Here is a 14248-nt window from a genome sequence, read left to right on the forward strand (position 1 = left end):
AGAATTATATTAGCTTACCACAATAGCCAAACACACAAAGGCATTTATTCACCGCAAAGGTAGCTTTCGCAAATACCAGCAACAGATATAAAATTAATCACTAACCTTTGGACAACTTCATCAGATGACAGTCTTATAACATCATGTTATACAATACATTTATGTTTTGTTCGAAAATGTGCATATTTAGAGCTGCAAATCGTGGTTATACATTGTGAATACGTAGCAACAATTCCCCAGAATGTCCGGAGATATTTTGGACACTCACCTAATCTGACCAAAGAACTCATCATAAACTTTACATAAAAATACTTGTTGTATGGCAAATGAAAGATACAGTGGTTCTTAATGGAACCGCTGTGTTAGATTTTTTAAAATAACTTTACCACAACATACAGCTTGGGTTATTGTGAGACAGCGTTCACCAACACGGCGGAGAATAGGCATCAACATATTACACAGAAATACGAAATAACATCAGAAATGTTGTCTTACTTTTGCTGAGCTTCCATCAGAATGTTGTACAAGGAGTTTCCAGAATAAATCGTTGTTTGGTTTTAGAATGTCCAATTCTTCTGCCGAATTAGCAACCTTGGCTAGCATTGTGGCGCGAACATTCCCATCATCTCTTGGTGCAAAGAACAGAAAATTCCAAAAGTCCCATTAAACGTTGAATAAACTGATAAAACTCGGTTGAAAAATCCTACTTTATAATGTTTTTCTCGCGCCGTCGAAGAAAAAGAAAATACCGGACCTGTCACTCCAAAAGCTCTTATTCTGCCTCAGATCAAGCTTGACACCCCATTCAACCTTCCACTGCCTGTTGACATCTAGTGGAAGGCGTATGAAGTGCATACATATCGATAAATAAAAGCCAGTTGAATAGGCAGGCCCTGAAACAGAGCCTCGTTTTCAGATTTTTCACTTCCTGTATGGAAGTTTGCTGCCAAATGAGTTCTGTTTTACTCACAGATATAATTCAAACAGTTTTAGAAACTTCAGAGTGTTTTCTATCCAATAGTAATAATAATATGCATATTGTATGATCTAGAACAGAGTACGAGTGTCACGATCGTGTGGAGGATTGACGGACCAAAACGCAGCATTTGGAAAATAAGCCATCTCTTTTTATTGATGACGAAGGCAAAACGAAACAAAAACACTTACACACTAACAAAACAATAAACGACCGTGAAACACACAGGCTACAAACGTATAACATAGACAATTACCCACATCAAACGAAAGCCTATGGCTACCTTAAATATGGCTCCCAATCAGAGACAACAGAAATCAGCTGTCTCTAATTGGGAACCCATTCAGGCAACCATAGACTCTCCTAGACAACTACACCCAACATAGACACAGCTAGACACATACACTCAACACAAACCCATACACTACACCCAACACCCCCTTTACCATATAACCACCCAAAACCGATAAAACACAAACATTCCCCATGTCACACCCTGACCTAACTAAAATAATAAAGAAAACAAAGAATACTAAGGCCAGGGCGTGACATAACCCCCCCCTTAAGGTGCGAACTCTGGACGCACCAGCACACAGTCTAGGGGAGGGTCTGGGTGGGCTTCCTTCCACGGTGGCGGCTCCGGCACTGGTCGTGGTCCCCACTCCACCACAGTCACTAACCGCCTCCTTAGCGTCCTCCAAATGACCCCCCTCCACATTAACCCCACTGCATTAAGGGGCAGTTCCGGACTAAGGGGCAGCTCCGGACTAAGGGGCAGCTCCGGACTAAGGGGCAGCTCCGGACTAAGGGGCAGTACCAGGGTAAGGGGCAGTACCAGGGTAAGGGGCAGCACCAGGATAAGGGAGAGCACCAGGATAAGGGGCAGCACCAGGATAAGGGGCAGCTCCGGACTGAGGAACGGCAGCTCCGGACTGAGGGACTGCAGCTCCGGACTGAGGGACGGCAGCTCCGGACTGAGAGACGGCCCATGGCTGGCTGACGGATCTGGCTGCTCATGGCTGGCTGACGGATCTGGCTGCTCATGGCTGGCTGACGGATCTGGCTGCTCATGGCTGGCTGACGGATCTGGCTGCTCATGGCTGGCTGACGGATCTGGCTGCTCATGGCTGGCTGACGGATCTGGCTGCTCATGGCTGGCTGACGGATCTGGCTGCTCATGGCTGGCTGACAGATCTGGCTGCTCATGGCTGGCTGACGGCTCTGGCAGATCCTGTCTGGTTGGCGGCTCTGGCAGATCCTGTCTGGTTGGCGGCTCTGGCAGATCCTGTCTGGTTGGCGGCCCTGGCAGATCCTGTCTGGTTGGCGGCTCTGGTAGATCCTGTCTGACGAATGGCTCTAGCGGCTCCTGACTGACGAACGGCTCTGACGGCTCGGGACAGACGGGCGGCTCTAATGGCTCGGGGCAGACAGATGGCTCTAATGGCGCTGGGTAGACGGATGGCTCAGATGGCGCTTTGCAGACGGGCAGTTCAGGCATCGCTGTGCAGACGGCAGACTCTTGCCGGCTGAGGCGCACTGTAGGCCTGGTGCGTGGTGCCGGAACTGGTGGTACCGGGCTGGGGACACGCATCTCAGGGCTAGTGCGGGGAGAAGGAACAGGGCATACTGGACCCTGGGAGCGCACATTAGGCCTAGTGCGTGGTGCCGGAACTGGTGGTACCGGGCTGGGGACACGCATCTCAGGGCTAGTGCGGGGATAAGGAACAGGGCATACTGGACCCTGGGAGCGCACATTAGGCCTAGTGCGTGGTGCCGGAACTGGTGGTACCGGACTGGGGACACGCATCTCAGGGCTAGTGCGGGGAGCAGCAACAGGACGCACAGGACTCTGGGGAAACACAGGAGGCTTGGTGCATGATTTAGGCACTGGTGGTAAAGGGCTGGAGACACGCACCATAGGGCTAGTGCGTGGAGGAGGCACTGGTTGTACTGGGCTGGGGACTGTCACAGGAGAGTTAGTACGTGGGGCTAATACAGGAGGTGCAGGACTAGGGAGGCGTACAGGAGGCCTGGTTCGTGGGACTGTCATTCCCAGACGGTTAGCACGCACATCAGGACAAGCATGGAGAGCTGACTCAGGTAACCTCACATCCCGCACACGCTCTGTCGGGTGGATCTTGTGCCTCACGCACCAACACAGCAGCTCCCTCATTTCACTCTCTTCCAACCTCCCCAATAAATCCTTAACAGTCTCTGTATCATTCCCATTGCTCATCTCCAATATCAGCCCGACTGGCTCAGGTTCCCTCTTAGAGTCCTCACGGGTAGCACGGGAAGTTGACGCAGATCTCCCATCTGGACTCGCCACACTCCCCATGAGCCCCTCCCCAAGAAATTTTGGGGTATTACTCATGGGTCTCCAGCCTTGCTTCCGTGCTGCCTCCTCATATCGCCTCCTCTCGGCTTTCGCTGCCTCCAGCTCTTCACGAGGGAGGCGATATTCTCCCGGTTGAGCCCAAGGTCCCTTACCATCCAGTATCTCCTCCCATGTCCAAGAATCCTGTGTAGGTGGGTCCTGTTGCCGCTTTACATGCCGCTTGGTCCTGCATTGGTGGGTAATTCTGTCACGATCGTGTGGAGGATTGACGGACCAAAACGCAGCATTTGGAAAATAAGCCATCTCTTTTTATTGATGACGAAGGCAAAACGAAACAAAAACACTTACACACTAACAAAACAATAAACGACCGTGAAGCTAATAAAACGTAGTGCACACACAGGCTACAAACGTATAACATAGACAATTACCCACATCAAACGAAAGCCTATGGCTACCTTAAATATGGCTCCCAATCAGAGACAACAGAAATCAGCTGTCTCTAATTGGGAACCCATTCAGGCAACCATAGACTCTCCTAGACAACTACACCCAACATAGACACAGCTAGACACATACACTCAACACAAACCCATACACTACACCCAACACCCCCTTTACCATATAACCACCCAAAACCGATAAAACACAAATATTCCCCATGTCACACCCTGACCTAACTAAAATAATAAAGAAAACAAAGAATACTAAGGCCAGGGCGTGACAACGAGGCCGTTTAATATGGGCACGATTTTTTCCAAAGTGAAAACAGCACCCCCCTGATGACAAGAAGTTTTAAGGTCAGACACCATTCAAAATCTGCCTTTCTTTCTCCCTCTCAGGCCCAGGCTAGCTGGCTGCAGCATGACTTCGGCCACCTGTCAGTCTTCAAGAAATCCAGCTGGAATCACGTACTGCAGAAGTTTGTCATTGGACACCTAAAGGTAGGCTACTAGACAATGGTTGGACATTTGACATGACTGTTTCTTTAGGCTGATCTTCTGCTACTCTTTGGATAAATTAACCGGACACAGTTTAAACCCAGTCCTGGACTGAAAACCATTCTCAATGGATAATCTCCTTTGAAAGTACATTTTACTCCAGGACTATGTTAAATCTTTGTTCAGGAAACTGTCCCTTTCACTTTCCTACAGAACTAAGAACAGATATAGCCCTTGGTTCTCTCCAGACCTGACTGCCCTTGACCAGCACAAAAACATCCTGTGGCGGACTGCAATAGCACCGAATAGTCCCCGCGATATGCAACTGTTCAGGGAAGTCAGGAACCAATACACACAGTCAGTCAGGAAAGCAAAGGCTAGCTTTTTCAAACAGAAATTTGCATCCTGTAGTACTAACTCCAAAAAGTTTTGGGACACTGTAAAGTCCATGGAGAATAAGAGCACCTCCTCCCAGCTGCCCACTGCACTGAGGCTAGGCGACACGGTCACCACCGATAAATCCATGATAATTGAATATTTCAATAAGCATTTCTCTACGGCTGGTCATGCTTTCCTCCTGGCTACCCCGGCCAACACCTCCGCACCCCCCGCAGCTACTTGCCCGAGCCTCCCCAGCTTCTCCTTCACCCAAATCAAGATCGCATATGTTCTGAAAGAGCTGCAAAACCTGGACCCGTACAAATCAGCTGGGCTAGACAATCTGAACCCTCTCTTTCTAAAATTATCCGCCAGCATTGCAACCCCTATTACCAGTCTGTTCAACATCTCTTTCATTTCGTCCGAGATCCCTAAAGATTGGAAAGCTCTTCAAAGGGGGTGACACTCTAGACCCAAACTGTTACAGACCTATATCCATCCTGCCCTGCCTTTCTAAAGTCTTTGAAAGCCAAGTTAATAAACAGATCACTGACCATTTCGAATCCCACCGTACCTTCTCCGCTGTGCAATCCGGTTTCCAAGCGGGTCACAGGTGCACCTCAGCCATGCTCAAGGTACTAAACAATATCATAACCGCCATCGATAAAAGACAGTACTGTGCAGCCGTCTTAATCGACCTGGCCAAGGCTTTAGACTCTGTCAATCACCGTATTCTTATCAGCAGACTCAACAGCCTTGGTTTCTCTAATGACTGCCTCGCCTGTTTCACCAACTACTTTGCAGATAGAGTTCAGTGTGTAAAATTGGAGGGCCTGTTGTCCGGACCTCTGGCAGACTCTATGGGGATACCACAGGGTTCAATTCTCGGGCCGACTCTTTTCTCTGTATATATCAACGATGTCGCTCTTGCTGCGGGTGATTCCCTGATCCAGCAGACGACACCATTCTGTATACATCTAGCCCTTCTTTGGACACTGTGTTAACTAACATCCGAACGAGCTTCAATGCTTACAACACTCCTTCTGTGGCCTCCAACTGCTCTTAAACGCTAGCAAAACCAAATGCATGCTTTTCAACCGTTCACTGCCCGCACCCGCCTGCCCGACTATCATCACTACTCTGGACGGTGTTGACCTAGAATACGTGGACAACTACAAATACCTAGGTGTCTGGCTAGACTGTAAACTCTCCTTCCAGACTCACATCAAATATCTCCAATCCAAAATCAGATCTAGAATCGGCTTTCTATTTCGCAACAAAGCCTCCTTCACTCACGCCGCCGAACTTACCCTAGTAAAACTGACTATCCTACCGATCCTCGACTTCGGCGATGTCATCTACAAAATACCTTCCAATACTCTACTCAGCAAATTGGATGCAGTCTATCACAGTGCCATCAGTTTTGTTACCAAAGCGCCTTATACCACCCACCACTGCGACCTGTATGCTCTAGTCGGCTGGCCCTCGCTACATATTCGTCGCCAGACCCACTGGCTCCAGGTCATCTACAAGTCTATGCTAGGTAAAGCTCCGCCTTATCTCAGCTCACTGGTCACAATAACAACACCCACCCGTAGCACGCGCTCCAGCAGGTATATCTCACTGGTCATCCCCAAAGCCAACACCTCCTTTGGCCGCCTTTCCTTAAAATTCTCTGCTGCCAGTGACTGGAACGAATTGCAAAAATTGCTGAAGTTGGAGATTTACATTTCCCTCACTAACTTTAAACATCAGCTATCTGAGCAGCTAACCGATCGCTGCAACTGTACATAGTACATCTGTAAATAGCCCACACAATATACCTTCCCTCAGCCCCATATTGTCTTTATTTACTTTGCTGCTCGTTTGCACATCAATATCACTACTTACACACCATCATCTGCTCATCTATCATTACAATGTTAACCTGCTAAATTGTAATTACTTTGCTACTTTGTCCTATTTATTGCCATACCTCCTCACGCCATTTGCACACAGTGTATATAGACTTTCTTTTTTCTTTCTATTGTGTTGACTGTACACTTGTTTATTCCATGTAACTCTGTGTTGTGGTTTCTGTCGCACGTGTTCTCAACTAGCCTACCTGGTTAAATAAAGGTGACATATAAAATAAATACAAATTTAAAAAACAAGAGCAGTGTTACGTTTCCAAGTTCACTGCTATACATTAGCCTTATTTAATGTAGTGTCCAACAGGTGTAAGTTACAGTAAGTGTAATTGTGTGTACCATTTAATAAGTAACAGTAGCTGTGTGTTTCCAGGGTGCCTCTGCTAACTGGTGGAACCATCGTCACTTCCAGCACCACGCTAAACCCAACGTGTTTAGTAAAGATCCTGATGTCAACTCACTGCATGTCTTCGTCCTGGGAGACAAACAGCCTGTAGAGGTAGTTATCTCTATAATATATATGTGATCTCTGCCCCAACTGGTCACACAATCTTAGTGCTTTATGACCCATCTGACTCCATGTCATATTTCAATAATAATTTATTATTATGTAGTGTTTAAATATCCATGTAATTGTTCATTAGATTAATTTAATATTCATGAAATAACCAGTGGTGGAAAATGAACCCAGTTGTCCTACTTGAGTAAAAGTAAAGATACCTTAATAGAAAATTACTCAAGTAAAAGTGAAAGTCACCCAGTAAAATACTACCCAAGTAAAAGTCTAAAAGTATTTGGTTTAAACTATACTTAAGTATCAAAAGTAAAAGTAAAAATAATGTCAAATTCCTTATATAAAGTAAAACCAGATGGCACCATTTTCTTGTTTTGAAAATGTATGGAGAGCCAGGGGCAGACACAGACATCATTTACAAATCAAATCAAGTTTATTTTATATAGCCCTTTGTACATCAGCTAATATCTCGAAGTGCTGTACAGAAACCCAGCCTAAAACCCCAAACAGCAAGCAATGCAGGTGTAGAAGCACGGTGGCTAGGAAAAACTCCCTAGAAAGGCCAAAACCTAGGAAGAAACCTAGAGAGGAACCAGGCTATGAGGGGTGGCCAGTCCTTTTCTGGCTGTGCCGGTTGGAGATTATAACAGAACATGGCCAAGATGTTCAAATGTTCATAAATGACCAGCATGATCAAATAATAATAATGCATGGTCAAATAATGGTCAAATTACAAACGATGCATGTGTGTTTAGTGAGTCAGCTAGATCAGAGGCGGTAGGAATGACCATGTGTTCTCATGACAAGTGTGTGAATTGGACCATTTTCCTCTCCTGCTAAGCATTCAAAATGTAACTAGTATTTTTGGGTGTCATGGAAAATGTATGGAGTAAAAAGTACATTATTTTCATCAGAAATGTAGTGAAGTAAAAGTAAAAGTTGTCAAAAATATAAATAGTAAAGTACAGATACCCCCCCAAAAACGACTTAAGTAGTACTCTGAAGTAAGATCCATCTGACTCCTTGTCTCTGTCTATTGCAGTATGGTGTAAAGAAGTTGAAGTACATGCCCTACCATTACCAACACCAGTACTTCTTCCTCAGTAAGTTTCTGAACACCTTTCATTTCTGTATATAAATCACATCAACTTCCCATTGAACACATAAAAGCAAAATATAGACCACTGATGTATGTATGTAATACCAATATTTTCCTTCTGTCTCTCAGTTGGACCTCCACTACTTATTCCAGTGTATTTCCACATCCAGATATTGCGGACCATGTTTTTACGACAGGACTGGGTGGTGAGATTTCATACCAACTAAATGTAGACTTACTCCTCTTCATTCCCATCTGGAACATAAGGGCTTCCACGAGAGAGTAATGATATGACTATGCTAACACCTTGGGGCACTAAATCCTTGTTCATCGCTCACTAAAGCTAGCGAGCATAATATTGCACCACCATCAACACACTGACTGTACCATCAGAACTTCATACTCACAGTGATAATTGTTGCTTTGCTAGGAACCCTAGATGTGATCATTGTTGCTTTGCTAGGAACCCTAGATGTAATCATTGTTGCTTTGCTAGGAACCCTAGATGTGATCATTGTTGCTTTGCTAGGAACCCAAGATGTGATCATTGTTGCTTTGCTAGGAAGACTAGATGTGATCATTGTTGCTTTGCTAGGAACCCTAGATGTGATCATTGTTGCTTTGCTAGGAACCCCAGATGTGATCATTGTTGCTTTGCTAGGAACCCTAGATGTAATCATTGTTGCTTTGCGAGGAACCCTAGATGTGATCATTGTTGCTTTGCTGGGAACCCTAGATGTGATCATTGTTGCTTTGCTGGGAACCCTAGATGTGATCATTGTTGCTTTGCGAGGAACCCTAGATGTGATCATTGTTGCTTTGCTGGGAACCCTAGATGTGATCATTGTTGCTTTGCTGGGAACCCTAGATGTGATCATTGTTGCTTTGCTGAGAACCCCAGATGTGATCATGTCTGGCCGTAATACCAATCTTTGTCTCCTGTGAAGGATCTGGCGTGGTCGATGAGTTTCTACCTTCGTTTCTTCTGCTGTTACTATCCCTTCTTTGGTTTCTTTGGCTCAGTAGCATTGATCAGCTTCGTCAGGTAAAGTATGAACTGAGAGGGAGCTCAAAGATTAATTAATTCATTCATTCACTGGTTCGCTAACTCACTCCTTCGCTGATTCATTAATTGTATTCAAATTATCTACAGCGTGTCTCTCCAACCCTGTTCCCTCCTGTACAGCGGCGTGCGAAAGTATTCACCCCCCAAGGCATTTTTCCTATTTTGTTGCCTTACAACCTGGAATTAAAATAGATTTTTGGGGGGTTTGTATCATTTGATTCACACAACATGTCTACCACTTTGAAGATGGAAAATATATTATATTGTGAAACAAACAAGAAATAAGACAAAAAAACAGTAAATTTCAGCGTGCATAACCATTCAAAGCCAATACTTTGTAGAGCCACCTTTTGCAGCAATTACAGCTGCAAGTTATCGTAAGAGTAGGGGTGTTAACCCCGGTGTCCTGGCTAAATTCCCAATCTGGCCCTCAAACCATCATGGTCACCTAATAATCCCCAGTTTACAATTGGCTCATTCATCCCCCTTCACTCCCCTGTAACTATTCCCCAGGTCGTTGCTGCAAATGAGAACGTGTTCTCAGTCAACTTACCTGGTAAAATAAGGGTAAAATAAATAAAGTCTCTTGGGGTATGTCTCTATAAGCTTGGCACATCTAGTCACTGGGATTTTTGCCCATTCTTCAAGGCAAAACTGCTCCAGCTCCTTCAAGTTGGTTGGGTTCCGCTGGTGTACAGCAATCTTTCAGTCATACCACAGATTCTCAATTGGATTGAGGTCTGGGCTTTGACTAGGCCATTCCAAGACGTTTCCCCTTAAACCCCTCGAGTGTTGCTGTAGTAGTGTGTTTAGGGTCATTGTCCTGCTGGAATGTGAACCTCTGTCCCAGTCTCAAATCTCTGGAAGACTGAAACAGATTTCCCTCAAGACATTTTTTCTGTATTTAGCACCATCCATCATTCCTTCAATTCTGACCAGTTTCAAAGTCCCCATAGATGAAAATCATCCCCACAACATGATGCTGCCACCACCATGCTTCAATGTGGGCATGGTGTTCTCAATGTGATGAGAGGTGTTGGGTTTGCATCAGACATAGCATTTTCCTTGATGGCCAAAAAGCTACATTTTAGTCTCATCTGACCAGAGTACCTTCTTCCATATGTTTGGGGAGTCTCCCACATGCCTTTTGGCGAACACCAAACGTGTTTGCTTATTATTTTCTTTAAGCAATGGCTTTTTTTCTGGCCACACTTCCGTAAAGCCCAGTTCTGTGGAGTGTACGGCTTAATGTGGTCCTATGGTCAGAAACCCTCCTGTAGGTTTTAACTCCAACCCTATACTAGCACACCTGATTCTAATAATTAGCTAGTTGGTGAGATTAATCTGGAGTTGGAGTTAAAACCTACAGGAGGGTTTCTCTCCAGGAACAGGGATGGAGTTAAAACCTCCAGGAGTGTTTCTTTCCAGGAACAGGGTTGAAGTTAAACCTAGAGGAGGGTATCTCTCCAGGAACAGGGTTGGAGTTAAAACCTACAGGAGGGTTTCTCTCCAGGAACAGGGTTGGAGTTAAAACCTACAGGAGGGTAGCTCTCCAGAAACAGGGTTGGAGTTAAAACCTACAGGAGGGTTTCTCTCCAGGAACAGGGTTGGAGTTAAAACCTCCAGCAGGGTTTCTCTCCAGGAACAGGGTTGGAGTTAAAACCTCCAGGAGGGTATCTCCAGGAACAGGGTTGGAGTGAAAACCTACAGGAGGGTATCTCTCCAGGAACAGGGTTGGAGTTAAAACCTCCAGGGGGGTATCTCTCCAGGAACAGGGTTGGAGTTAAAACCTCCAGGGGGGTATCTCTCCAGGAACAGGGTTGGAGTTAAAACCTCCAGGAGGTTATCTCTCCAGGAACAGGGTTGGAGTTAAAACCTCCAGGGGGGTATCTCTCCAGGAACAGGGTTGGAGTTAAAACCTCCAGCAGGGTTTCTCTCCAGGAACAGGGTTGGAGAGCCCTGATCTTTAGTATTATAAAACAACAAAATTATGTGCTTGATGTAGTAATGTAACATACTATTGTGGCTGAATAATTGTATTGTGAATATTGTACTGTATATAGGTTTTTGGAAAGCCACTGGTTTGTGTGGGTGACCCAGATGAATCACCTTCCTATGGAGATGGATCACGAGAGACACCAGGACTGGCTCACCATGCAGGTAATTTGTCATCATTACTAGAGACACCAGGACTGGCTCACCATGCAGGTAACATGTCATCATTACTAGACACCAGGACTGGCTCACCATGCAGGTAACATGTCATCATTACAGGAGACACCAGGACTGGCTCACCATGCAGGTAACATGTCATCATTACTAGAGACACCAGGACTGGCTCACCATGCAGGTAACATGTCATCATTACTGGACACCAGGACTGGCTCACCATGCAGGTAACATGTCATCATTACTAGAGACACCAGGACTGACTCATCATGCAGGTAACATGTCATCTTTACTAGACACCAGGACTGGCTCACCATGCAGGTAACATGTCATCATTACTAGAGACACCAGGACTGGCTCACCATGCAGGTAACATGTCATCATTACTAGAGACACCAGGACTGTCTCACCATGCAGGTAACATGTCATCATTACTAGACACCAGGACTGGCTCACCATGCAGGTAACATGTCATCATTACTAGACACCAGGACTGGCTCACCATGCAGGTAACATGTCATCATTACTAGACACCAGGACTGGCTCACCATGCAGGTAACATGTCATCATTACTAGACACCAGGACTGGCTCACCATGCAGGTAACATGTCATCATTACTAGACACCAGGACTGGCTCACCATGCAGGTAACATGTCATCATTACTAGACACCAGGACTGGCTCACCATGCAGGTAACATGTCATCATTACTAGACACCAGGACTGGCTCATCATGTAGGTAACATGTCATCATTACTAGAGACACCAGGACTGGCTCACCATGCAGGTAACATGTCATCTTTACTAGACACCAGGACTGGCTCACCATGCAGGTAACATGTCATCATTACTAGACACCAGGACTGGCTCACCATGCAGGTAGCATGTCATCATTACTAGACACCAGGACAGGCTCACCATGCAGGTAACATGTCATCATTACTAGACACCAGGACTGGCTCACCATGCAGGTAACATGTCATCATTACTAGAGACCAGGACTGGCTCACCATGCAGGTAACATGTCATCATTACTAGAGACCAGGACTGGCTCACCATGCAGGTAACATGTCATCATTACTAGAGACACCAGGACTGGCTCACCATGCAGGTAACATGTCATCATTACTAGACACCAGGACTGGCTCACCATGCAGGTAACATGTCATCATTACTAGACACCAGGACTGGCTCACCATGCAGGTAACATGTCATCATTACTAGACACCAGGACTGGCTCACCATGCAGGTAACATGTCATCATTACTAGAGACACCAGGACTGGCTCACCATGCAGGTAACATGTCATCATTACTAGAGACACCAGGACTGGCTCACCATGCAGGTAACATGTCATCATTACTAGAGACACCAGGACTGGCTCACCATGCAGGTAACATGTCATCATTACTGGACACCAGGACTGGCTCACCATGCAGGTAACATGTCATCATTACTAGAGACACCAGGACTGGCTCACCATGCAGGTAACATGTCATCATTACTAGACACCAGGACTGGCTCACCATGCAGGTATCATGTCATCATTACTAGACACCAGGACTGGCTCACCATGCAGGTAACATGTCATCATTACTAGACACCAGGACTGGCTCACCATGCAGGTAACATGTCATCATTACTAGACACCAGGACTGGCTCACCATGCAGGTAACATGTCATCATTACTAGACACCAGGACTGGCTCACCATGCAGGTAACATGTCATCATTACTAGAGACACCAGGACTGGCTCACCATGCAGGTATCATGTCATCATTACTAGACACCAGGACTGGCTCACCATGCAGGTAACATGTCATCATTACTAGACACCAGGACTGGCTAATCATGCAGGTAACATGTCATCATTACTAGACACCAGGACTGGCTCACCATGCAGGTAACATGTCATCATTACTAGACACCAGGACTGGCTCACCATGCAGGTAACATGTCATCATTACTAGACACCAGGACTGGCTCACCATGCAGGTAACATGTCATCATTACTAGACACCAGGACTGGCTCACCATGCAGGTAACATGTCATCATTACTAGACAACTGGGTCCGTATACAGTGTCTTGGAGTAGGAGGGCTGATCTAGGATCAGATTCCCCCTGTCCATACATTCCTATTCATTATAATCTTAAAATGCTAAACTGATCTGGGAACAGCAGTACTGAATACAGGACCAGGAGTGTTTTCTGTGCCCAGGGAGCTGTAACGTGTCTCTTTCTCTGGTCTTAGTTGAGTGCTACCAGTAGAGGGAGCTGTAACGTGTCTCTTTCTCTGGTCTTAGTTGAGTGCTACCAGTAGAGGGAGCTGTAACGTGTCTCTTTCTCTGGTCTTAGTTGAGTGCTACCAGTAGAGGGAGCTGTAACGTGTCTCTTTCTCTGGTCTTAGTTGAGTGCTACTTGCAACATTGAACAGTCAACCTTCAACGACTGGTTCAGTGGACACCTCAACTTTCAGATTGAACACCAGTAAGTGAAACAAATATCCCACCTTACTGTTGTCTGTTAACAGTACATACTGTATTTATATGGTCATTTATCAGGGCATTGACATACTAAATTATAGTTTAAGCAGTATTCAGCTTCATTTGATCTTAAATATAATTTGTTGTTTGTACTAATTACTGTACCTCATAATAGTGTTTAGATACAATATCGATACAATCCTACTCAGAAACTGAGGTTTCTCTGATAGCATTTGCTCTCTCTCTCTCTCTCCTTCCCCACCCCTCTCTCTCCTTCCTCCTCCCCCACCACTCTCTCTCTCGCTCTCTCTCCTTCCTCCTCCCCCACCCCCTCTCTCTCCTTCCTCCTCCCCCACCCCTCTCTCTCTCCCTC

General features: G+C 45.7%; 1 protein-coding gene across 5 annotated transcripts in view; it reads left to right on the forward strand.

The window, feature by feature from the left end:
- LOC129856194 (acyl-CoA Delta-6 desaturase-like) overlaps positions 1-14248 on the forward strand; it is an 83228-nt gene that overhangs the window by 66630 nt on the left and 2350 nt on the right. For all 5 annotated transcript variants that reach the window (XM_055924321.1, XM_055924319.1, XM_055924320.1 and 2 more), the window contains 7 exons: positions 4157-4258; positions 6917-7042; positions 8100-8160; positions 8286-8362; positions 9104-9201; positions 11286-11382; positions 13800-13879. In XM_055924321.1, the coding sequence (XP_055780296.1) occupies positions 4157-4258; positions 6917-7042; positions 8100-8160; positions 8286-8362; positions 9104-9201; positions 11286-11382; positions 13800-13879 (641 nt within the window). The remainder of the gene's footprint in view (positions 1-4156; positions 4259-6916; positions 7043-8099; positions 8161-8285; positions 8363-9103; positions 9202-11285; positions 11383-13799; positions 13880-14248) is intronic.

This window comes from Salvelinus fontinalis, chromosome 5 (assembly GCF_029448725.1).
Source record: "Salvelinus fontinalis isolate EN_2023a chromosome 5, ASM2944872v1, whole genome shotgun sequence".
Taxonomy (NCBI): domain Eukaryota; kingdom Metazoa; phylum Chordata; class Actinopteri; order Salmoniformes; family Salmonidae; genus Salvelinus; species Salvelinus fontinalis.